General features: G+C 40.3%; 1 protein-coding gene across 9 annotated transcripts in view; it reads right to left on the minus strand.

Moving 5' to 3' along the window:
- The window catches only part of FMN1 (formin 1), a 383,790-nt gene that overhangs the window by 111,100 nt on the left and 245,556 nt on the right, over positions 1-27,134 (minus strand). For all 9 annotated transcript variants that reach the window (XM_070584360.1, XM_070584371.1, XM_070584336.1 and 6 more), the window contains 6 exons: positions 25,317-25,378; positions 22,557-22,645; positions 16,902-17,031; positions 15,289-15,435; positions 14,157-14,216; positions 9,024-9,144 (listed from right to left, as the gene is read on the minus strand). In XM_070584360.1, the coding sequence (XP_070440461.1) occupies positions 9,024-9,144; positions 14,157-14,216; positions 15,289-15,435; positions 16,902-17,031; positions 22,557-22,645; positions 25,317-25,378 (609 nt within the window). The remainder of the gene's footprint in view (positions 1-9,023; positions 9,145-14,156; positions 14,217-15,288; positions 15,436-16,901; positions 17,032-22,556; positions 22,646-25,316; positions 25,379-27,134) is intronic.

Genomic DNA, 27,134 nt, shown 5'->3' on the forward strand with positions numbered 1-27,134 from the left:
ACCGGATTTTTTATTTCCTATCACCTTTGTTTTCCTATTTCATGGGAAAGCACATTCTCTGGTAGCATGCTGAGGACAGTGGCATGGGAGATAAATGTTTTTGAGAACTTACATGTCTGAAAATGTTTTTATTCTGCTCTCATCTTTGATCAATAATTTGGTGGATATAAGATTCTAGATTGGGAATAATTTTCCTTCAGAATTCTGATCCATTTCTACCTTCTGGTGTTGCTGTTGAAAAGTCTGAAGCCATTCTGCTTCCTGATTTTCTGTATATAATTTGTTTGCACATCCCACTCTCTTACTCCCTCCCCTTCTAAACTCTTCTAGAAGTGTATAAGCTTTTCTTTTTCTCCTGAGTATTCTGAAATGTTCTAACAATGGTATGGATCTGTTTCATTCCATTGTTCTGGAATCTCTTTGGACCTTTTAAAACTAGAACTTGGATCCATCACTTTGGGAAGTTTTCTTGAATGATTTCCCTGAGTAATTTATGTATGAATATATATGAATGTTTACGAATGAATAGTATGAATTTATGTATGAATTTGCAGTAGGAATTTTGCAGTAAAAATTGGATTGTTTCTTACCTTTCTCCACTCCTGGATTAGAATTCAGCTTTCTGGTTTGGTTAATTCATTTACAACTTGTCCATCTAATTTTGAGCTTCAGAAATTTTGTGGTTACGGTTTTTTCTCTCATTTTGCTCTCATGAGTTTACGCTTTTAAAGAACTCTTTACTATGGTTTTAGTAATTTTCAAAAGGAACTGAAATCCTACCTATGTTCAATCCTAGATGAGCGTTCCATTGGTCATCTTTTCTCAGAAGTCCTCCAGAAGTTTTCCAAAGTCTTTTTGCCCTCTTGCTAGAGCCATACTGGTCATGAACCATGCTCAAATGAGTAATTAAAGAAAATATTCACTCCCATGACAAGATCTAGTTTTTCCGCTTTCTTTCTTTTGTAAACAACACTTATCCTCTCATGGAGAGAAAGCCACTTGATAGTGGTAGGTGGTAGAAGTCATTTAAACTGCAGTCAGGGCTGGTCCCCAGCAGAGAAGCAATAGTCTGCTCTGCTCTGTGACTTGACAAGTCCTGGAAGGTTCCCTTACTTTCCCTTCTATGCCAGAACACCATTACACATAATTTCTACAAATGGAAGAGATAGTAAAGGAGTCAAAACCATGCAGGTTCCCTGGAGTTGGCCCTGTAGTACTCCGCTATTCATCTGGCTAACCATGTCGGACTAGTTTGCTTATCATCTAGGTCTTGAAGGGATAAAACATAGGCTAGATAGTTGTCAGAGAGAGAGTGAGTGTGTGTGTCAGAGAAACCAAAAGATGTTGACATGCAGGAGAGAGGAGATTAGAGATTACAACAGGCAGGTTAGTTGAGTGGTTACGGTCAGAGACAATAAAAAGCCTAAATTCAATCCAATTATTATCTGCAGCCCCTTTAGAAGATGAAGTAGAGCACTAAACAGGGCTTATTCTTCAAGCTTTATCATTCTAGATCATACTGTTAGTGCTTGAGGTGTGGGCCCACAAACAGTAAAAGAATAAAGCATGGTACAGTAGAGAAAGCATAAGCTTTATAATCAGATAAATCTGATTCAAATCTCAGCTTTGTCATTAGCAGAAAAGTTGCTTCAACTTTCCTACTGTTAAACTGCAGGTAGTACTTATTTTGAAGTAGTTTTAAGAAGCAGAAACGATGTAAGCAACTTTGGCAGTATTTAGTAAGTGCTCATTAAAAGGTAACTGCTGTCACTAGCGATGGTGGACATGGACACGTACCACATCCTTGAACACATTCACTGTGCCTGAGTCCACTGTCCACCCTCAGAGGGATGAAGATTTTATCACTGAGATTGTTTAAAATTGCCACGGCATAATGGTAATAAAAAGTGAACCAGCTTTTAGTTGGTTTTATTATTGCCTTTAATTTCTCTACAGATATGCCAGATAAAAGACAGGACACCACATTAAATCTGAATTTGAGATAAACAAGGAATCATTTCTTTAGTATAAGTGTATCTCGTGCAATACTTGAGAAACACTTACGCTAAAAATATGTCTTGTTTATGTGAAATTCAAATTTAACAGGGCTTCCCGCATTTTATTTAATATATTTGACAACCCTAAGGGTATCCCCATATTGCATGCACTGGGGGTAGAATGCTCCATTGTAGTCCCGTACATCCATCGCTTGGTAGGCCCCTGACTGTGTCTACTACAAATTCAAAGGAACGCCATTACAGACTTTCTTTAAATCATCTACTTTGCTTTCTGAGATAATATTAATAGGTAACCACTTTTCTTAAGTTCTGTTTTGGGCTCCACAGTGCTGACTTAGTCTGCCAAAAGCCATACTTTCATCCAAGTGGTGGACAGATACATGGATTCTGACCAAGGAGGAGCCGAACGACTGTAAGAATGCCAGAGTCAAAGAAGATGGAGGTGAGGTGAACTCGCATTAAAGAACTGGACCGTGGAGCCAGGACGGGATCCTTCCCTCTGCCCGCAGTGATACAAACTTGAATATTCATTAGATTAGCAACACCAGTTAGTAGTGTTCCTTCTCACTTTTCACAGTCAACTCTTGACTAACTGCAGTAACAGGAAGAGGGAAGGACACCACAGATAACCCCAAATCAAAACTAAAAAGAATCAAAAGAGGTCTAGGGCAAGATGAAGTGCAGGTTCTCCACTAGCCCTCCTGCTGTGTCTCTGCGACGTGGGGATACCAACTCTCCTGCAGGCAGCTTCCCTTCCCATCCAGATGCTGGATGCCACCAGCGCTCGAGTCTCGAACCCCACCTCACACACTCCACCCTTCAGCACCTCACCAATATTATCTCAACAATGTATTTGCCCACACACTTACTTTGTTCCTTAAGTTAAGTGAGCTCCATGACAAAGGAGGCGATTGTTTCCACCTTGCAGGAGAAACAATAGGTTGTCTAGGTTTATCATGTAGTTTCAAACAGGAAAGGTTTTCTAACATGTAAATAGTATAGCTGACTCAGTGATTAATGTTAGAAATAATATATTACTAACTTTTTAAAAACTATGGCTAACCCTTAGCCTCACTAATTTACCTACCTATAATTGAGAGTTGACTGTAACTTATGTTTTTTAACCTTTTTTAACTGTAAAAATTTCATATGCATATCCAAATAGTTAAACTATTTCCACTACACCAGTCTCTGCCCAGGGCCAGGAGAGACTGCCATGTTAAAAGGTTCTCATTTCCTGTTTTTATGTGTGTGGGAGTGTGGTTCCCTCCCCAATTCTTCCTCTTTTAGCTGACTATATTGATATTGACCGTATGCTGCTAAATAACATGTGTTAATTTTTTTTGGTGGACCTTTAGAAGGGAGTGGAGCTAAATGAATGAATTCAATCTGCCATCTTCATCTGGAAGACGTGCTGACTATAGTTCAGAAAATCTACACAAAATCCCTATCTTTCTTGAACTGTTACTTCCATGCATGTATAAATTAATCCTATAACTTAGAAGTTGAAGTACAACGTTCAGGTACCACTGTTGTATAAAACAGGTTCATCTGGATGGTTCTGGGCTAATCTGGTTACCCCATTAAAATAAGGACATCAGGACCAAAAATGCCTAAAGATGTCACAGATGTACTTCAGTGTGAAACTGGTTTAGAAATATTACTAGTATTCAAACTTAGAATGAAGATTTTAAAATTATTGAATGCCTGGACTATGCATTTCACACAACATCTCATTTAGAAAAGGCTTAAAAGAGTTAACATTTTAGGCTAAACATTTATAGCATAAACATTTACAGAGTGATAACAGATATCAAAAAAGTCAACCGAGACTCTTGCTTTTCCAAAACTGTGTATTCCCAAATACTTCTAAATGGTACATAAGGAAGGACATGTTCAAATATATAGTCTTAAATATTTAGAGAAAAGAACATCAGAATCATCTTAACACACACACACACATACTACACTTGCATCGAAGCCAACATTCTCAAGCAAGTCTGAATATCTTACACTGAGGGTTAATTAATAATTACGTTTTCCCAATTTATATACACAATAACAGGGCTAGGCTAATAAGGCACCCTTTTCAAGGCAAGATTTGGTACATAAATAGATGATTAAACAGCCCACCCTTAATGATAGGGGATACTAAATTACTACTGTTAGCTAATAAGGGCAAATTATTTTTACTCTGAAACTTTTCAGAATATGCTGACTTCTCAACACCTATCTGAAGAGTTCCTATCTCATTTTCTGACAAAAAAAATTAGTTTTCTTAATTTCACAGCTTGAATGAATTTTTCATGATAAAATACTATCACAGGATCATGTCAAACAAATGTGGATTTAGAGGAGGTGACATTAGAGTAATTTTGAATAATACTAATGTCATTTGTTTTGGATTTTCAGGCATCAAGACATCAGAGAGGATTTGACCCACTCTGTTAGTTTACATGGATAACAAACTCAGGAAGGAAAGTGCCATCAGGGAGTATTAAAAGCCATACTGAAGAACAGAGGCCATCACTGTTCGTCTCAGCTCCTCCTATGAATATCACCTACTAACGATCATTTAACCAACAGCTGTGTTCTTTATATTAAAAATTTGATGGTAATAACATCCCTTCTTCTTAAACTGCATTTCACAGAATGCGTGTTCTGCAACATATTACTAAGGATTCAGTGAGAGAAAAAAAATGTTTTATGTTTGGAGAAATCCTGCTTTAAATAGGGTTAAACACCATTTTGTTTTGTTTTGTTTTATTGCAGGACTTCCCAGAGCCTTTAATAAGCTCATGTGCACTGTGAATCTCTATGATATGACTTTAGTACAGAGCATTTGCAGGTTTACTAGACTCTAGACTCTTTTAGAGAGCACAAATTCACACTTCATGCAATACGGTTAAGTGCCACTACTTGGGAAATGCTACATCTATGGCCTCAGTGATGGTGTGTGCATGTACATGTGTGACTGGTATTAACTGGCACAATCATAAAGCTTACACTGCTTGGTGTGTTTGTTTCCTATTGCTACTATAACAAATTACTGCAGGCTTAAGTGGCTTAAAATGACACAAATACATTACTCTCTAGTTCCGTGTGTTAGGAGTCTGACTTGGACCTCACTGGGCTGAAATCAAGGTGTGGACAGGGCTGCATCCCCTTCTGGAGGCTCTAGGAGAATCTGCCGCTTGCCTTTTCCACTTTTAGAGACTTCCCACATTCCTTGGTTCACTGCCCACCTCCTCCATCTTCAAAGCCAGCAACATTGCATCTTTCTGATCATTCTACTGCACTATTTCCCGCTGACCACAGACAATGAAAGTTCTCAGCTTTTAAAGATGTGATTAGATTAGGCCCACTTGGATAATCTAAGATAATTTCTCCATCTCAGCATCAGCAAAGTCCCTTTTTGCCATATAAAATTATGAATTCACGGAGTCTAGGGGTTAGGGTTTGGACCTCATTGGAGCCATTATTCTGCCTACCACGCATGGGTTGGTAAGAGTACCTTGAGAGCTCTGACCAGCAAACAAGGTCGAGGAATATAAGGTTGAGCAACTATTTCTATTCTTTGTTTTGTCCCTTACTTAGAACATCATAGTAACAGGGAAATCAAAATTACTATGTGATTGAAGTACAGAACAGTAAACAAAATATGGAACATGTTCCCAAGCACCAAGAACTGGATTCTGTCTTCACAATGTAGAGAAGAGAGCACCAGTGCTCTGGGAATTAGATTGTCCACATACACACCCAGCTGGCCCCTCAACAGCATGGGCATGATTCTACAAGTTGTGCACTTTCCAGTAAAATGTACACATCCCTAATCAGCTTTATTGAAGCTTTCCTTACTAAGGAATCGTGCATTCATTACCTCCTACGACATAGGTAATAGGATTGTCCCATTTTACAGGTGAGCAAATAAAGTCCTTTTTATGGTTATGTGACTTGACAAGATCTCGCTTTCATCCAACCAGTAAAAGTACATATCTGATTCCAAAGCCCAAGTTCTTAATCCTATGCAATACTGTCTCCTGTACGTTTTCCCCTTCCCTAGCCCCAACCCAAATAAGTTCTTTCCTATCTCTATCTGGTCTGAGGGTCTATATATGTGGTTCTAGGAGTATGTGTGTGCATACTCACGTGTGCTTGCACTGATACACACATGTTTAGTAACTCTCTATTGTTCATATCTTCATGAGGATTTCTGCCTTGAATACCTGTCTTCCTGTTCTCATCTCTGATCAGATATGGAGATTTCTGGGCCAGAGGCAGGGTATGTCATGAATACATGCCTTAGAGTGATACCTAGTTTCAAAACGTGGCTAAGTCAACACCTGTGCTTGGCAAGTTACTTCAGCACCATGAACTTCCGCTTACCCTTCTGCAAAAGATCGATAATAATATCTGCTTCACAGGGTCATTGTAAGAATTGAGAGAGATGATATCTGTAAAGCATCTAGTAGATAATCATCACACAGTAAATTTTATAGTTGATACTATCATCAATTCCTTGCTATGTTTACCTGCACAAAAGTGCCATTCAAAGTTCTCGTCTCTATCAAAGATACTTATTGACAACAGCTACTTGATCAGTGATATTTGTACAACCACAGTTTAATTCACATCCTATTGTTAAGGTGTGGTTCACTCTACTCAAAACAATTTTCTTCTCAAGCGCTGTGCCTGCTCGGAGAACCGGGGCCTGCGGCTCCTTGAAATTTGCTAATCACATCTGGTTTAGCTTTAGACATTTTCTGGGGTTTTGCCAGCAGCCACGACATTTTAATGGCTACAATAAACCTCAAAGCCTCATCAAATCTTTGCTGTATGTGTGAAAATTATGTCCTCTTCAATTAAACATTCAATCTAGGCTCACACCAAGGCCTTACGGAAAAGGAGGTGAAATCTGAATGGGAGTGTGAGATGAAACGGACCGCCACGACTCTGGCCATCTCGCCAGATGGTATTTAGAAGAAAAAGAAATTCATTAGAGAACCAACGGTCAGTATTTTCTTTAAATATTTACTAGGTACCTTTCATGTGTTGAAAACACTGGCATCTCTAAAGATTAGCAGGGCATTTTTGTTTAAATATTCAAGTGTGTGGGGGAGTCGCAGCTTCCTCATTTGCCTTTTTGAGACTTGATGTCTTTGGTGAAGTTCAATACAAAGAGGAAAATTAACTGGGGCAATGTTCAGTTTTCATTTATAAGACAGCTCCTCTAGCTTCAGAAGTTGTTGTATTTCCTTAAAATTGACTAAGGAAACTGTCAATTGAGTACTGAGAGATCCGGAACTACACCTGGGATCTCCCTAGAGAAAATAAGGTGTGCCAAAGTGGGACCTCTGGGGGAACCCCTGCCTCTCCACTGTTCTACTAATTTTGCTCTTATGTTTTTGTTATTCATCATCAAACACGGGGATGTCAAAGGGAGGTGGCCGAGCCAGGATGCCTGAAAGAGGCAGCCTCTGGAAGGAAAGCAGATGAAGAAAGACCAAACATAGATTAGGTTTCTGCTCAAAAGTCTACATGAGAGGACAGACCAAGGGTTTACAACCAATGAGCCAAGAGAGAAGAGGGGATGGGCATTCAGGAATGGCCAGGGAGTAAAGAAGCTCAGGTCTTCTCTGCCACTGCTAATCTTGCAGCCATCCTGAGGACTGGCCTGGATCCTAATTCTGCCTTTAGAGAGGGACAGAAAAAACTGCTAGGTGATGGCTTACTCTGCTTCATTCCAATAAGAATCAAGCTCCTCATTGTAGATATGGATAAAACTGCCAGTGTTTTAGGCGAGGGAAAGGAACGACCACAAGTTCACAGATCACATTCCTGAATGAAGCATCCATTTGGTAGAATTCATGCTTTCAACCACATCAACAGGAGAAAAAAAAAAATCCACACGTTCCTTTAAAAATAATTTACAAGGTAAAAATATTCACTTGTAACCACTATCCTTATTTAAGCAAGTTTTATGCCCAAAGTCAAAATCCATGGCTCTCCCTGCCACCAGGAGCTGATCTTTCCCACTTTACTTCCATTTCCAAGCTGTTCTCTGTCTAACACTTGGGTTTCTGAGCACTCTTTCACAATAAACATTTTTAAAATGTTTATTTTATGTCTTAGTGTAAAAATATTCCTGGTGCAGGCTCTTCATTTCCTCAAGCTCTCCTTTTGGCACTCCGGGCTCCATTTCCACATTAACACACTCCCTAAATCCTCTGTAGAGCTCTTCAATTGGAGTTATACAAGCTCCAAGGCAAGTATTTATATTCTTGGACAAGGAGATGTCTCCACAGTGAAAACACAAGACTCTAGAAACGCCAAAGGAAAATTCTTGCACAAGAGAAACATATTTTCACCTTTTAAAAAAGCCAAAAAGGGCTTTCAGCATTTTGTTTTGAATTAATTAAAAATGTAAATTAAACTAAAATAGAATGTTTACCTTGGGTCTTGCCATCATTAGACTCATAGACATAAACCAAATATATAAGGGGTGCTTGTGTATAATATGTATATATAAGCAAAGCAAACTAGCTTAGCAAATGCATGAGTTCTAATTGGATACACCTGATAAGCTCAGTAAATCTACCTCTTAATGGCTGTGTGAAGGTAACTTCTCTAAGCCTCATTTTTCTCAACTGTAAAATGGAGTTACTATAGTTCCTGCTTATTAGGATTGTTCTAAGAATTATATGAGACAACAGTAGGCACTCAATAAAGTGTTGCTGCAATTATTATTATTAAAGTTATATCTATTAAAAGTTGGAAAATGTAGATATAAGTACAGATAGAACAAATGATTGACACGAATAAGAGAGGGATATGTAAGTACAGTGTCCCCAAACAGTGTATGGAGGTCGAAAGATTCATGAGGGCTGTCGTGTACCATAACTGAACTCTGCACCAAGTCCATTCCGTGAGCCAGACATAAATAATACTCTTAAACCATTAAAAATATCTTAACCATTATCCTAATATTAGAACAGTTCCTGTTACCTTCTAGTTGCCTCTTCAGTTTTCTCAAATCTTTTATGAGGTCTTCAAACTTGACTTGGGAGGCCAGAAAGAAATCTTGTGGTTCGGGCAGGGGGAAAACACTCTTTTCTGTTCCTGCTTCCTAAAACACATGGTAAACAAAAGAACATTACACTTCCCAACTGTCACTTGCAGTTGAAATTCCAAAGCATCTTCTGTTCGAATAAGAATCAGCAATGCTCCTCTGCTATGCCTGAATTGGGACTGGTTACTTTGAAAACCTTTTGTGTCATTCACAATATCACTTTGGTCTTATTGGCTTTGAGGTTGGCTATGGCTTTGGCATGGGCTAGGTTCAACTTTGCCTCATGAATCAAAGAGAAAATTATCAGGTATGTCCTGATCTTGGACACTCTACTCTCATGCAAAAAAGGCACAGGAGGAAAACATGCAAGTAGTTAAAGGCCCTGCTTGAGTTTCACATGGTAGCAATTAGATAACTCATCTTTGGGGTATGCCAGTGGGTGTGAATTAGAAGGTGCTGGATAAGGCAGCACTGCAATTGAAGAAACAATCACTCTCCTTTATGCCTTTACCCACCTTGCTGTGCAACTTCAAGCTCGTGTGTGCGCGTGTGTGTGACCTCATTCTTCACATACTTGTAAAAATTTTCCAAATGTTGTTTGACTTAACTTAACAGATATTTACTGAGGGCATGGTTGGGTATAGTTTTTGACAAGCCCCACAGCTAAACCCAATAGAGGATCTAAGCTGAGAAACATCTCGAGGGACAAAGCCTTCATTGTACATTGAGAAATAAGCTGAGCCTCAAGTATCTTCTCCAGTCTAGCTCACTTTCTCCCTGAGTTGTTTAATATCAGCTTTGAATCTCGCCTCTCTCAGGCAGTCTTCAGTTATTCCTCTCTCCACATAGGCTACTTGGCCAGTTTTCCCCCACATTCCATCTTTCCTACTGCCATTAGGACAAATTCCAAATTCTAAAACTGCTTTACAAGGCACTTTATGATCTGGCCTCTGTCTACATCTCCAGCCTTATTTCTACCTTCTCACTATCTCTAACTCCCTCCCCTAAACTCTCATAAATTAATAGAACGGGCCACAATCTCTTGCCTCTAGGCTTTTGTCTATAAAACTGTCCCTTTCCAATATTTCCCCAGAACCTCCTCACACTGCCTTGTTCATACTTATCCTTCAAGTCTCAAAACAAGTCTCTAAGATTTCCACTGAGCCCCCACACTTGGTGTTTCCAAGAGCCCCTGGTACCTACCATTATCACAGCACTTATCAACATGAATTTAAAAATCGCCACATTAGCTTGTATGCCTTCCCCACTAGACTAGAAACACTTCGAAGGGAGGAACTGTGTCCTGTTCTCGGTACAATACACAACATCTGGCATATCAATACACTTTGTTTGGCACCATTATAGGGAGCCTATAAAACACTGTTCTGAGAAGTTTGTATCTTTAGCAGGGGACATCTAGCTTGTCAAATTTTTTGTGGTTTCAGGAATTCTCTGGACCCTCCCCTTCCTTTAAGACCTTTAGCTTCACTTGGAATGCTGGAAGAAGGTGGTTTTCCTCATTTGATCAGAACAACATTTTATGTCATCGACGTACTTTTTTCCATCTTCCTATACTAGTACCTTAAAAACAATGGAAGCAGTACCCTAGTCTGAGTGCCAGGATGGAACAACATCTGAGATGCTTGCCACAAAACTCCACGGTAATTGACACTGGAGAACTCACGCATAAAATCTCTTTCTATTTTCCAAAACATTTTATCAGATTCAGTCCTGCCTGGCTTCGAGGTTTTTTGTTTTTTTAGCTAGAAAAAGCTGCTGAGCAAATCAGCCTGATAGTAGCTCTTGGGAAAGTTGCTCAATTAGAGTTCAAAAGACAGGGCTCTAGACGGGTTCTTTTAAATTGCTCAGACCTAGACTTGGACCGTCAACCAGGCAGGAGTGGAAGGAGGCTGGAGCAGGAGTCACCTTCCTTCAGCTAATTGCTCATCCCCACTAACCACAAAAATCATCACTTATGCTCCTGGAGGGAGGGGATAATTTAATAAATCACAGAATTCCACACTCTCGTTGAGTGAAATGCATTTTGCACACTGAAAACTGGGAGAGCACCACACTAATGTTGACTTCTTATTCTTCCTAAAGCGGGCCATCCCATGTTTGAAGTTATTCTTATTGTGAGATTTGTCCTCTGTGAAGTCAACTCAACTGGGTTCAGCTCTCTTCAGTGAGAGCCATATATCACAGGCAGATTTCAGCCTTCCTACACGATGCCTCTGACTTGGGTGAGGCAGACACTACAAGATAAAACTGCTCTTGCCAACCTTGGATCAGAAGCATCGCCTCTCAGGATTCTTCAGGGTAATTCTTCTGCCACACTGGTACCTGCTGTCAGAAGTTCAGGTATGTGCATATTGCCTGAAGCTCAACATGTGTGCCCCATTCTTCCAGAAAACAGCTCTCACTTCCTCACGCCTAGTTCTTTACAGCTGCCACTTATTACATTCTTGTGGATATTTACAGTATATTCAATTCAGCAAGTATTTCTCAGGCATCTACACTACAGACACTAAAAAAGAGACAACAATGAGTTCTGGACCTCAAAGAGCAATGCCAGGATGATAGGTAATTGCTCATTGATACCTCTATATAAGGTAGAATAAGATGCATCATGAGAGAGGTTCAAAGAGTGTTTCTGGGCTTCAATGGAGTAAAAGATGAGGAAGAGAGCAAAGACATCATGGAAGAAGGGCAAATGTAAGATTGCACTATTTTTCATTATATCTTTTTTCCCCTTTTACAAAACTGACACATGTTCATTATGTTTAGTAACTCAAAGAAAGAAGAAAGTAAAAATCTCTTATAATCCTACCATCCAGAAATAATCAAATATTTTAATATATATGCTTCCAGGTTTTTCTGTGTTTGTGTTTATTTATATTTACATATTTGAAATTACATTACATATTTTTTAACACATTTGTAATTTAAAAGCAGATCAAGAGCATTTGCTAATGCCACTAAATTTTCTCCTATATACTTTCCATGGCAGTGTAGTACTCCATTTTATGACTCTAGCATAATTTATTTGACCTTAGTCTCTACCTCTGGACATCTACCAAAAATTTTGCAATATTTTGCTATTACAAATTATTATAATAGAATAATGATACATGTTTTTATTTATTTCCTTAGGATAAAAATTCCTAGAAAGATTATACATATTTCTAGAGTTTTGCTACAGAAAGGACAAAGCCTTGTTAGCTCCATGTAGTATATTTGCATGAATTAGGAAAAGGTGTCCCTTGTAGGTAGGCACAGCTCCATGGGCAAACAGCTTGACGAACATGACATCTTCATGGGAATTTTTTTAAAGGTGCCCTTTTTAGGACATATAGTTTGGTGAGTCAAGGGCAGACTAGCTATGGATCCCCTTCAACCTGGAGATCTTAAACAGAGAATAACTCAGTATAAACTATACATGATAATCCTGAGAAAGGTTTGATCAATTTATATTGCTGATTTTATATATCTAGTTGGCAATTTATATCTTCGACTTGTCTTTTGTAAATTACCTACAGCCTCTCTTGCCTTTTTTTTTTTTTATGAGAAGGGACAAGTTGTCCTTTTCTTGTTAATGCTGAAGAGCTCATTACCTATTATATGTTGCAAATACATATATTGTTACTGGGAGCTTTTTCCTGAAAGGTCTTTTAATTATTATTTCAAGAGAGTATTAATAAGACAAAAGATAAGTTTTATAAAAAGGCTGGTGATAAGGATAGTTCCAGTTAGGGAGAACATCAGAGGTAAAAACACCTCAGTAAGAAAGCACAGGGTGTGTTTGGAAAACATCAGGTCTTGAGTTGGATCACAGAACACATGTAGAGGGAAAGTAATAACAGGATGGTTGTAAAAGACTGGAATTAAATTGGATAGAATCTTAATTTGCTTGAGTATGGGGAGACATTTCTGGCTTTGAGTAAAAAAGTGATGCAATATGATCAGAGCTATAAGAAGTAATTGGGCCATAGGGTGTGGGATGGACTAGAGTGGGAGTAAGTCAAGGTGGGGAGCAATAGAAATTCTCTAAGTGAGTTCTCTTAAAGCCTGAATGAACTGAGGTCAGTAGGGGTGAAAAACATGGAAGAACATGAGAAACAGTTTAATTGAAGGACAGAGAGGAACCAAAATAAGCACAAGCTTCATGTCTGAATGATCAAAAATTATCATATCCTTATAGAAACAGAGGAAGTCCGAGGAGGGGGTAGCGGAATGATAAGCCTGATTGTAGATATATCAAGAACAATCCCCCTAGGAGGGTAGGAGAGATGACTATAGGCTTGTCTTCTGGATGAGATTGCAGGCCTTTTGAAAATAAGGCCCTGGAATCTTTATTTTCCTTCGCTGGGTGCCTAGGAAAAAATGCCTACGTGAGTAGTTGAGCAAGAGTCCTGACAACAATTTCCTGAGACTTTTTCCATTCATACTGATTGCTAGATTTCTCAACAACTCACAACAGTACCTCTTTCTTCCCAAAGTTAGGAATGCTTGTTCTCAATGTAATGAGAAGGAATAAAACACAGAAAATTGTGCTCAGGTAGATTCTCACAGAAATTTTTCTTTCTAATTGCAAATGTAATCTAAGCATAGAGGATGGATTTCAAATTCCACATCTTCAACTTGCTCACAGAGGAACATTACTTATAAAGTATTTGGTATTACTGAATCTTACTTTCCCAAATTTTGGTCTGTGTCCCAGAATCTAGTTTCAAATATAACCAATTACTGAATGGATATAGATTTCACGAGACCCTCACAACCTGGTCAGAAGGCACTGAGATAACTGGGGGTCTCTCTGAAGCTGGGTTACACAGGGGATTGAGAGGCAGTAGATTTGTACCACTGAATAATGCTTCTCTTTACAAGAGTCAACTAAACTCTCTTGGCTTCAGTGTTCCCATCTGTAAACCAAGGAGGCTGGATAGCTCTCAAATTCTATGTTGGACTTGAAATTCATCCATCCATCCATCATTCCGTTTCTAAATGCCAACAACGTGCAAGAGTTGAAACCCCATTAGTGTAGTTTTCCACATAATGCCATTTCTTACCTGATCATAGTAACGCAGGTAATATTTCACGACATAGTCCACCAGGTTAATCCCGTTATCCTAGGTTTAAAAAGAGAAGCTTAAATGAAAATCATTCACATGAGACTCTGCCATATTATAGAGTTAAGAGCTGAAATCTCAACTTGTGGCCCTAATACTTTTAATTTACGATTCCTGGTCCTAATTCTGTTTGGTAAGATTTTCTTCTCTCCTCCTTGTCCCACCATTTTTGATGGCATCTATACAAAGAAATGACTACACTATTTTTTGTGAAGAAAAGAATCAAACAGATAACCCATAAGCCCTCTGAGGTAACAGCTAAAGCAAACAAACAAACAAAACACTGTCTTAATATTTTCTGGCATAAAGCCAAGACAGGGGGTGGGGGGGAGTGCTAAAGGGACCCAGGGACTAGAACAGAAAACCATCCCTCCCCTTCCCACCTTTCAAAAAATGTGTGTTCTTAATGGCGTGAAAAACAATCAGGGCAGCTTAAAAGGAACGCCATGCCACTTTATGACCCTGGGAGGCCAGGGGCGAGCAGCCCTCCCACAAGGCAGCCTTTGTGTCTTGTTCACATGGGTCTAATTCTAATTTGCCTGTGTGTTTCCCCTCCCTCCACTCCCCCTGCACCCCATGGGACGCCTAGATATGGGCTGGTTGTTTCTAAAGAGGGAGCTCTGCAGGGGTGTGGAGCCAAATGATAATCAGGCTCAGAGAGTTTGACAGGAGACCCCCAGCTCAATTGTTGTGGGCAAAAGAATAATTCGAATGCTGAGCTCCATGGGTGATTCAACATTGCGCCCTACTCTGGAATGAGTAAATGACAAGTAGCCAACACTGAATTCAAACAGACTCAAGCCTTGTGCTTCGGCTAATACTGTATACTATCTGTTTTATCCTCTCATTGCAGTTCAACATCTAATTGTGTACTGTAGAGCAAACATATCGGGGATTTTGTCATCAAAATAAGACCAAGCATGAAAAACCTATTTTTATTCAAAAGTCAAAAGAAAGCAAAGAAAAAATGTATTGTTAAGGGGAAGACAGAGGTGAATGGAACAACCAGGAATACTTTTTCCTTTTTTAGGTACAGAAGGAAAATCATTCATTCTTTACGAAAAATAAATACCCGACTTTTGACGTCCTTGAGTTTGGGCAGGATTTCTAAGCTATATCCATCTGCTTGTCCTCGAGTTCTATTTCCTCCATTCATATAATTTCCAAAAGCCAGAATGAGAGCTAAAATATCCTTCACACTCTTCATGTGCAGCAAGCCCTGCGACGGCAAACACCGATTATTGTGGAGCTGAACTTTAAATGTACCTATGTTCATTCACAACAAATATTTGAGTCCCCAGTAGGCTGTTTGGTGGCATGTTACCAAACAGATTTAATGGTTGGTAAAATGGAAAATACATTTTATTAAGCCATAGGTGTCTTAAAAAATATATTAGCCATCATTTCCCAGCCTTTCACTGATTTCCAAACTATATGTTTTAATATTGAAGATTAAATATTAGTATTCATATTTCCATGGAGCCAGGTTTAGATTTTTTAAATAGCTATTTTAACATATTTATAAATTGGAAAATTAGAGTTATTAGAGTTAGGTTTCACATTGATGACTTCTAAGTAGAAAGGGGTTTGATATCATTGGAGGATCTGTTTTTGGACTATGTAGCTATATAAACAGTAAAGTGTAGAGTAGATATAATAACAAGTCTATTCTTCCTCATCCCTGGGTATAACCCTCAGAGGTGAACTACAATAATGTATTTCAAGGCCATAGGCTATGTTTATTAAGTGTTTGCTGATCCGTCTATTAACTTTTACAATTTTAAGCTGCTTACAGGTTTCTTCTGTTCCCCATCTCATTTGTTTTTCCTTTTTTTTGCACCAAGGGCAAATTTTCAAATTGATACTTTTTTCCTTTCTCTCCAACCTTAGTTGGTTTTATTTTCCTTTATTTTAGGGTAAAGAAAGAAAGCCAAATGCAGCTGTAGGCCAACTTCTGCTTCTGCTTTTTAGGGTGTTATTAGAGGATATATATTATACTTTGGTAATATGCAGCCTTGCTTTATTGAAATCTTGTGTAGTTTAGAAAGAAAAAGATCATGCCTTCAGATAAGCAACTAAATAGTACAGAATTTGTGGAGAGGATTATCATGTTCTTAAGGACATGGGTCATTATGAGAAAAAGCCAAGTGGTAGAACTTAACTTTATAATGAAATACTAGCATGGTAAAGCTAATAAAAATTTACTTGCCCATCACTCATCATCATAATCATTTGTTAAGTCTTTATAATCTTCTTATTTCACTAGGTAGACACATTTTAGATGATTGAACGCATGGATCTAAAGCAAAATCTCCCTTGCAATCCAGACAGTCGAGTAGAAAACAAACTATACTACTTAGGTTGGTTTCAAGTGGCCGGTATGTACACTGGAAGGTGTCTGAACACTTGAGAAGAAATTTGTAAAACCGTCATCTTTTTCCTCCTCCTTTTCTCTGTCAGTCTGCATCTCCTTTTTTCCCTCTCTTTCTCTCTGCCTCATCAGCACGCACACACATACTAACACTTAGGCAGGATAATCATCCCAGCTATACTTAGAAAATCACACAATCTTAAGTTCAAAAGGTTTTCCACAGAGGGACTCTAGTTGATCTCTCCTGCTCCCCACTTCCTCCTTTACTCCCAAGAAAGGAAGAGCTATCTTTTAAAATTAGACAGCAAACATACCTTAGAAGCTCGTGTGATGATCTCTACCTTTCGGTGCAAGGAGGTGATACCCTCAGAAAAGACAGATCTGAAGATTATGCACTGGGCACGTTCAGCAAAGTTAGGGATCTGGGCTAACTCATGCAAAAATCTGTAAAAATTAAGAATGAGTTATCTAGTTTCATACACGATCACAAGGAAAGTAAAAAGACAGCTGAAAAATATCCACCATGAAAGCATTCTTTACTTGACAATGCCAATTTAACAATTATAAAAGGTATCAGATAGCAGATGTAAGGAACTTCAACAGTATGTGTTCTGTTGACAACAAAGCCATTTCTTTTGTGTGTTTCTATAATGGTAAATAAATGTCCGGAGCATAAATTACTTCAGGAACAGAAAGTAAACGCAATTAAACTGAACCACAACAAGTTATCTATCTCCTCCTACCCAAACAGGAAACTAAACCCAAATGAAAAGTGTTAATCTTTAGTGTATGAGAGAAAATACTCAATAAGCTCCCTTCATAATGCGGCATTGTCTAAGGGTGAGAAAAGTGAAGACTTGAGGCAAATGTCTGTAGACGAGTGATAAAGCCTCTTACTGAAGTGAGATGAATTAGATAATAGTCTGTAACAACTCTATTCTACAGATACTTGTTTACATTTCCACACCAACTTACCTATATAGGCAGAGTTCATAGCTCTATTCTGGGAACAAAGCAAGCACTCATTAAAGTGGACACAATCTCAAGTTTCTTAAAAACTACAGCAAGAGAAGCTTACAAGCTCAAGGTGAGTACTAACCTACACACAGAAGCTCACTGTCTGAGCATTTGGGCACTGGTGCCCTTTGCAAAATTCAGTTGGAAGAGCTACGTACTCTCCATGCCAACCACCAGAGGAAGGGGTATAAACTAAAATAGTTGGAAAGAGTTGGACATGAATTCAGAAAAGGAGAGAATCCACTAACAGCTATTAAATTCATTTTGGGGTTGAAATGATGATTAACTGATATTTCTGAAAGTCTTGGTCAACTTATAACATCATTACCTTAACATTTTGCAACCTTTCACCAAGAATACTTTTACATAGGAGCAAAGCTGGCGCCTCCTTCTTTTCATTTCCAAAGAAATTTCCTTAGCTTATACCCTGCGCCTCTTTCACTTTACTTTTAGGAGGATTTGGGTTTTAATAAGATTCTAATTATCAGCTGTTTTTCTTATTTATCCTGTAACCAGGTCATGCAGAGCATCAAAGTCAGAGTCCTGGATGGACAATGTCGGCCAAGGTTTCCTGGAGTCCTCTGGTGCTTGTGCAGGACACAGGTGAGAAACTGCCAGGGAGATCCTAGACAGGCTGAATGATATGTGTGGAAGAGCTGAGTAGAAGTCAGATGTTAAAATGGGGCTTTTTGTTCTAAAATAAAGAGTTTAAACTTTCTCTGAAGGAAGGATGGATTTTAAACAGAGAAGTGATAATTTCAGCTTTTTGTTTTAGAAAATCACATGGCAGTGGCTTGGCTGATGGATTGGAGGTGAAAGCAGATTTGAGGCTGGGAGACCTATTTGACATAGCTGCAATATTCTAAGAGGGAAGGTAAGAGGGCCTGCAGTGTGAATGGAGGGGAGCAAAGAGTCGAGAAAGCTTTCAAGGCAGCAAGAACTGGAGTAACTGACCAATCCCGAGGGATGCTGAGAAGAGTACAGAATGACTTGCAGGTTTGTCACCTGGACACCTGGTGGAATGTGAAGATTTGACATACTGGACAAGCAAATTTGGAAAAAATATGATTTTATGTCACTTTCTGTCCAAAAACAGCCATGCAAAGGCTTGAGGAAGGGCACCATGGCTCCTTTCCCATTTATTTGGGAAAGTCTTAGAAGTATAACTACCCTCAGAGGCTGTAAGGCAAATGTCTGATAAACGTCTTATCCTCCCTAACCGTGTTTTATACTCTACACATAGCAACAGGATTAACTCTCTTACAAATCCCCAAGAACAGGTCTTGGACATCGGGCCTTGGTACTTAGAAACATTTATAGATTGATTTCCTTTTGGACTAGTCTAACTTGATACCCTAGGGCCAGTAATAGAGAGGACTAAAGACCCCCAAAGAAACCACAAACCAGGGACCTGGCCCTTCTTTTCCCAAGGCAGGCTTATATTCCCAGGAAGGACTACAACAGTATCTAGGAGAGAAGTTCTGTACCTTACATTGTGTGGGTGACACATCCACTCAGCTAGAAGGCGGAAGGATACAACATGGCCCATTTTTTTTCCCCCAAAGATTGGCACCTGAGCTAACAACTGTGGCCAAGCTTTTTTTTTTTTTTCTGCTTTTTCTTCTCAAATTCTCCCAGTATATAGTTGCATATTTTAGTTGTGGGTCCTGCTAGTTGTGGCATGTGGGATGCCGCCTCAGCATGGCCTGATGAGTGGTGCCATGTCCACGCCCAGGATTCGGACCAGCGAAACCCAAGGCCGCTGAAGTGCAGCACGCGAACTTAACCACTCGGCCACGGAGCCGGCCCATGGCCCATTGTTTTTACGGGACTAACATTTGGTTTATCATCCTCTAAGCCCCCATATGGTATTTTCTCAGGTGTGTGTGCACACAGGGGCTGTGTACACAGCACAATTTCATGTTGTAACCTGTATTCTTCCATAGAGGAGTACACTAACAGAGCCTCGTTTCAGCAAGTCAATGTATCTCCTTTGTGGAGGATCCCAATGCAGCTGTGGACCCTAGTGGAGCATCCCAATAGGCTGTATATGGTGTCCTCACTCTAGACCACAAAAAGAATCAGGTCTAATCAAACCAAATAGAGCCCCACCTCACCTCACCACCATCCCAAGGCAGACTGCAGAGTTGAGGGCCATCCCTGGCCAGAGTGGCTCTCAGAGAGCCTGGTCCCAAACAGACGACATCTCTCTGGGAAATGGCTTTCTAAATATAGGACTGGGGAACAAGAAAGCTGACGAGGTGAGTGAAGAGGCTGGCTTCTCCATGCTATGATTTATAGGACTGGCACTGCAGGGATCTTAGGAAACTGCAATGCTGAAGCTAAAAATGATTCATATTTTCCATTATGTAAAACATGCTTATAGTCAACTCATTTGGAGCTAATGGGAAATAAGTTGCCAGAAAATCTGACTCTGGCATAAATCAAACAACTGCTTCCCTGTGCAGGAGGTCAAGAGTGGGGGTAAAATCCACGTAGGCCTGAAGTCTCCACCTCTCTGCACCTCACCCTCCAGTGACTGAGCCCAAGCACATCTCTTCACTGGGACAACACGACAGTCCTCATTGCTGTCAGCAATAGCTTAGCACATTCAGGAAGCCATTACAATGACCATTTACAAACATTAAAAACACTCTTCTATCCAGATCACCAGTAGAGAAGGCAGGAATAATCAGTTATCTATTAATTACCTGCTACCAGTATTCTATGCCCTGGCAATTAATCTTGAAAAATAATGCCAGAAAGGCATTAACACGAAAGGAAAAGGGCAATACTTCTGTTAGCAGAAACCCACTGTTCCTTTCGCGGGGTTGGCCATTCCCACAGCTTAGAGCAGGGCTGGTAAATTATAGCCCACATGCCAAATCCAGCCCACCACTTGGTTTTGTATGGCCCATCAACTAAGAATGGTTTTTACGTCTTTAAATGCTTGAAAAAAAAAGAATCCATAAAGGATAATGTTTCATGACATGTAAAAATGACATGAAATTCAAATTTCAGTGTCCATAAATAAAATTGTATCAGGGGCACAGCCACGCCCATTTGTTTACGTATTGTCTAGTGTTGCTTTTGCACCACAACAGCAGGTTTGAGTAGTTCCAACAGATCGTAAGGCCCACAAAGCCTAAAATACTTACTATCTGGTCCTGTACAGGAAAAGTTTGCTAGCTCTAGGTTTTGAGTATCTTTGCTCAACGTGGCACAGTTTGTGCTGCCCAAATGTTTGATATGCCCTATTTTCCCTGTTAAGGATTGAATGTTTGTGTCCTCCTAAAATTCCTATGTTGAAATCCTAACCCTCAATGCAATGGTGTTAGGAGGTGGGGCCTTTGGGAGGTAATTAGGTCACGAGGGTAGAGCCCTCACCAGTGGGATTAGTGCCCTTAGGAGAAGAGACATAAGAGCTTGCTTCCTCTCTCTGCTTTCTGCCATGTGAGGATACAAAGAGAAGCTGGGAGTTGGAAGCCAGTTCTCCCCAGAACCCAACCACACCAATAGCCTGATCTTAGACTTCCAGACTCCAACGCAGTGAGAAACAAACATCTGTTGTTTATAAGTCACCCAGTTTAGGGTGCTTTGTTACAGCAGCCTAAGCTGACTAAGACAGTCTTCAAGTACTCCCCATGGCCTTGTCAGTGCCTAAATACCCCATTATCAGTCACTTCATTTTCAGTCATTAGCACCTTAGTGGGAATTAATTATATTTTAATTATGACTTGGGAGTGGACCACACGATGAGTCAGGGGTGGGACTTGGTAAGGAGGGTGGCTCAAGCTGATGGAACAGAAGGGCAATGGAACCCCATTTTCACTGTTTCACAATACTCCAAGGCTTCCTGAACTAACTTTGGAGGTGGAGGGTTCCTGGCCTATGCTCCATGTGAGAGCAATTCATCTAAGGCTCTCAAAATTATCATGAAGGTTTGTCAATAACTCCGTAAATCTAGACATCTCCCGCCCTGTCATTTAGGATGTCTTTCTGGACCCGAATGCTCAGGCATCCAAGAGGAGTGAGCCATTCTAAAAGACCCAAGGGCAAGGCATGGAGGTTTCAGTACAAGCCATAAAACCTTGGATGTCTCTAGGGCTGACTTGTTATCCTAAACCTGATCACTCAGTTTCCTCTGTTTCTTATCCCTTACCTCATCTCCAGGCTGAGAGGGATGGCCTGAATTGGACATGAAGCGCTCATGGTAGCAATAAGCAAAAGAGCCCTCTCTCTACTCTGAACCCATTCCACATTCTCAGAGTCGTGGGCCATGAAAAGCTGGGTGGGGTTCAGGAGCTGAAGAGCCCCAGAAGCTTATCTGTGGTTTGCAGACCCGAAGAGCCCAGCCAAGGACGAGAGTCACTCAGTTACGTATTTGAGTTCTGGATTTCCAATGGGTAAAGAACAACACCCCAAAATCATGGAGCAAACAACTCTAGATAGTGAAAGGAGACAAGAACAAGCACACGCAAAGAGAAGATAACAGAAAGTCACATCTAAACTGGGCAGAGCAGGTGGAGAAATTTGGGAGAAAGCTGGCACGTTCAGGCTACATTTACTGGATTTCGAAAAATCCATTTGAATTCTGTGACTCTGACATCATCTTTTTAACTGCCTCAGCAGAACCCTAAACAGAGCAATGACTTCTTCCTTCCTCAGTTACCCTTTTGGCCAGAATGTTTAGTCTAGGAGGAATTAACAAGTTGCTAGAACAAGAAAGGGAAGTCACGAGGGGTAGGGAAGGGGGTTGAGATGTTACATCCAGCGGCACAAATCTCCCGGCTGCTCTTCCCGGCAGTCAGGTCATTTCTGCTGCACGCAATAGGTCACGGGAATGAGGGTGCTGTGACTTCGCTCCCTGCACAATTTAGACATGATCAAGCAGGAAGATAGAGACTGCACTTCTCCCTTTGGCCTAACAGAAAAGTGTTCAACGTCCTTACTGCTCAGGTTTATCCAGCAGCTTCAATTCTTCTTCTTTGGATGTCTCGTAATACTTTCTTATTTTAACCAATTCATCCTCTTGGGCTCTCTGGGTTGAAATAGAAACAAAACACACAAAAAGGGAGCAGTGAGAATCTGTCTACAGCAGTGTGTCTCAAAGTGTGGTCTCTGGAGCAGCAGCATCAGCATCATCTGTCACTAGCCAGAAATGCAAATTATTGGCCCTATCCCAGACATCAGAAACTCCAGGGGCGGGGCCCTGCCAGCCCTCCAGGTGATTCTGAGGCATGCTAACGTTTGAGAATCCCTGGCTAATACAAAGGGTCCTAACAAGTGACTTTAGCTGCGTTCAGAAGCCAGAACGTTTGATTGCTCCCTTTGAGTTCCCTGTCTCTCCCTGTGGAAGCAGACACGGTCAAATTGTCCTTAGCATTTGCTTCCTGATCCTCAGAAGAGCCCTGACTTTACTTTTAGTCACCTTCTTCTCTTTTTCTGAATTTTCCAAGAACTCATTGTCTGTACTGCTCATTTTGGCATTTAGTCACATACTTTCTCCGTCTATCCAACGATTTCAGTTGTATGCAGCTTTCCTCTACTGTGAGCTAACAAGTACCGACCATGAGCACAGTCCTGAGCCCATGGTAACAAGCATCATCTAGAAAGCACTTCACCTTTTACAAAGTACTTCAACGATTATTATATCCGCCTTTCATAGATGATCCCACCGGCTGACACCCAGAAGCTGGCAAAGGGCCTGACTGGGAATCTCTTTTTCTTCCGCAACATCACATTGGCCTTTAGGTCCTCAACAAATGCACCATTAGCTCCTGAAGGCCTGGTATTTGTGTGCCTTTGGCTGTTAATGAAAGCCTTACTGATGGAAATGTGAGAAATTCCCACCCAGCCACACTAAACAGCTCCGGATGTTCATAAAGGATGTAAAAATGTGTAGGGAACTGGCAATCTCTCTAGGCCTGGATGATCACTCTATGGAAATTTTCTATAAGCTACTTAAGGTCCCAGGGGTCACAAGTAGTACAGTGAATCTTTTTTTTTCTTCTTCTTCTTCTTTTTTGAGGAAGATTAGCCTTGAGCTCACATCTGCTACCAATTCTCCTCTTTTTTACTGAGGAGGACTGGCCCTGAGCTAACATCTGTGCCTCCACTTTATATGTGAGAAGCCTGCCACAGCATGGCTTGATAACTGGTGCATAGGTCCGCACCCAGGATCTGAACCAGCAAACCCCGGGCTGCCAAAGCAGAACATGTGAACTTAACCGTTGTGCCACAGGGCTGGCCCTTGCAGTGAATCATTTTCTGAGCTCGGTGACGACAGCATAGTATAGTGCTCCAGCTAGCTCCCTGGGAAATAGCATTACTTTAGTAAAGAGAAGCTGGTTCAATCTATGTTTTCAAATCCTAAAAGAGTCAGTGAACCAGAATAGTTAACAATTACGGCAATTCTGACTCTCCTGTGTCATATTCTCAAGAGAGCTTGCCAATTCTGCTGGTTATTTCCACATACAACTATAACTTAAAGACCATATACATGTACAGCACTGTTTATTTTCAAAATACATTGCGGCTGCTACATATATTGCATTCTTTTTTTCTTTTTTTTGAGGAAGATTAGGCCTGAGCTAGCTACTGCCAATCCTCCTCTTTTTCTTTCTTTCTTTTTTTGTTGAGGAAGACTGGCCCTGAGCTAACATCCATGCCCATCTTCCTCTACTTTATATGTGGGACACCTATCACAGCATGGCATGCCAAGTGGTGCCCAGGCCCCTGAGAAGCGGAACGTGCACACTGAACCGCTGTGCCACTGGGCCAGCCCCTGAATTATTTTTTAATACTCACAAAAAGAACAGGTAAAACCCATTATAATCCCCACTGTACTGATGATCACATAGGCTTAAGGAGTTTTAGTAACTGGCCCAAGGGCACTCAGCAGTCAATGGTAGAGCTGGATCTCAAACCTCAGACTGACTAAATGACTCTAAGTCTAAAACACATACTCAACATCCTCTATCACTTCTCACATGCAATGCCACCAGCTCATTTGCACTAAAGGTAATCATCCAAGCCTGTATTAGCATTCCCTCTCCTCAGAGGAAGACACTGGTGTACACCAACATTAAGCAGGTAGCTTACCATCATTCACTCTGACAGCAAGCCACAGGCTGCGTTCTGTGGCACAGAAGTGGTCTCCACCTTGAACCACCCTCCACTGCAGGTATGCGATGAGATCTACTAAGCCAGATACCACAGGAGGGTTTAGGAACCTATTGCTTTTCTCATGTCTGCTCTCATTCGAGCTTATGTTTCTGTGCCTCATCTCTTCCATGCTATGTCAAAATCCTTAGTGTCAAAGAACACGAATGGCTCAGTGATTTTTCAGGAGGAAAGAGTCACATATAACCATTTGTTAGAACTTAGTATTTTTTTTAATTAGTAAAGATACGAAAATATGGAAATTCTGGTTCTGCAGGTCTTTGATATTCACATTTCATTTTTCCTGAGGAAGATTAGTCCTGAGCTAACATCTGCCACCAATCCTCCTCTTTTTGCTGAGGAAGATTGGCTCTGAGCTAACATCCATGCTCATCTTCCTCTACTTTCTAAGTGGGACGCCTACCACAGCACGGCTTGACAAGGGGTGTGTAGAACCCCACCTGGGATCTGGGCTGGTGAACCCCAGGCCGCTGAAGCAGAACGTGCAACCTTAACGGCTGTGCCACCGGGCTGGCCCCAATACTCACATTTTCATATAAGGCTGCCAGGCTCTCCAGATCAACCACAGAGTCATCCACATTGAAAATGGCTGCCGAGCACCCAAAAAGAAAGAGAAAAAAGAATAAAGTGTTTGATTAGACTCCCCACACCAATATTGACTCCACATCTAACTTCTAAGCAATAGAGTCATGAGTTGCTTAATGATGGAGATACGTTCTGAGAAATGTGTAACCAGACAATTTCATCATTGTGTGGACATCCTAGAGTGTACTTACACAAACCTAGATGGTATAGCCTACTACAAACCTAGGCTACATGGTACCAATCTTACGGGAGCACCATCACACATGCGGTCCATTGTGGACAGAAACGTCGTTACGTGGCGGATGACTGTATCCTGCTGTACTTTCTTTCCATGTGTTCCTGCTCCCTTTCTTTTTACACCAAGGAGGCCCCAGTGAAAGAAACCAAAATGGTTCCTATTGCTGGCCTGAGCCTCGGTCCTGCCTAGTTTAATTCCTCAAGCTCCATGTCCTTTCTGCAGTTTAATTTAGGCTCCACAGGAGAAGTGTTTGTGCTTTAAAACTAAATCAGTCTGTAGGTTTGAAGCATAATTTTAAATCTTTCTCCCTGGCTGGTAATTGAAGAGATTTAGTACCTAATGCACTAGGACTGACTCTTGCCCATTACCAGGAAGAGAGAAAGAAAAAAGACAATGTTGGCAAATTAAATGAATTCAGGCATGTGATTTCAGGCACCTTTCCATGGCCACTGCAAACATGTTGTTTGGATTAAAAAGACAAGAAAAGGCAATAATTGCATCAATGGCAAATTAAGATTATGGAAACCTCCCATGAGCCAGTCTTAAGGCAAGTTCTCATTCCCATGGTTTTATTAGGATTCTACTTGTTCTGTATCTTAAAGTCATTTAGCTATTAACTAATACGCTTAAGATTTCATCTAGAGAAATTCTTTCCTGTATATACTGAGATACAAACATTGAGATTTTTAAAGCCTTAATGGATTTGGCAATCAAAGTGTTTGAAATAGGCAGCTCCACATCTTTAAATAATTATTCAAAACTAATAAGGTTTGTTCCTTCAAACCCACCTCCCTTCTCTGACTTTACATTGTGAAATTAACCAGCACGCTAGTAAATTTTCTCCGTGGCAGGCTAATTAATTTTATTAAACCAAACAGTGATATTTAGAATGCCTTAAAATTTTGCTCGTCAACCATTATTCTGTTCACTGGCAGTACACCACGGTTTTTGGAGGAGGGAGGGATCAGGTAAAGGGCAGGTTGCTTTCAAACTGTTTTTCTTCTGTAGTTTAGAATCATATGAACCCCTTTACACAATTTTAACAAAGTTAATTAACTGAGCTAAGATCATGTAACTTCACAGAACACCGAGAAATGTACTTAAAATTCCTTTGCCGGCCACCTTCTCTAACTTAGGAGTTAATCAGCAATCTACTTCTAAATCGGTGGGGTAGTGAGAAGAGAAGAGGTTAGTGTGCTAGTGACAAAGTGAGTTGTCTCAGATTCCACCAGGACAAAGGAAAATTACACTTCCGAAAAGGTCCATCTGAAACCACAAAAGAAAAATGTAGTTTGAGGAAAGAATGAAAGAATTTATCCTCCTAGGACTGTTATTTTGTGTGGAGATAATATGACTTCACTAATTTATTAGATAGACCAGGCATTTTTAAATGTCTGGTGCTTTAAAAAACAAGAACAAAATAGCCAGAAACAAAGTCTACGTTATATAAATTCCAACATTCTCCTACAAAAATCAGCCAATGTGAACGCAATAAGAAAATGTAAAATTCTAAAAATAATTT

The sequence above is a fragment of the Equus przewalskii genome, chromosome 1, assembly GCF_037783145.1.
Source record: "Equus przewalskii isolate Varuska chromosome 1, EquPr2, whole genome shotgun sequence".
Lineage (NCBI taxonomy): Eukaryota > Metazoa > Chordata > Mammalia > Perissodactyla > Equidae > Equus > Equus przewalskii.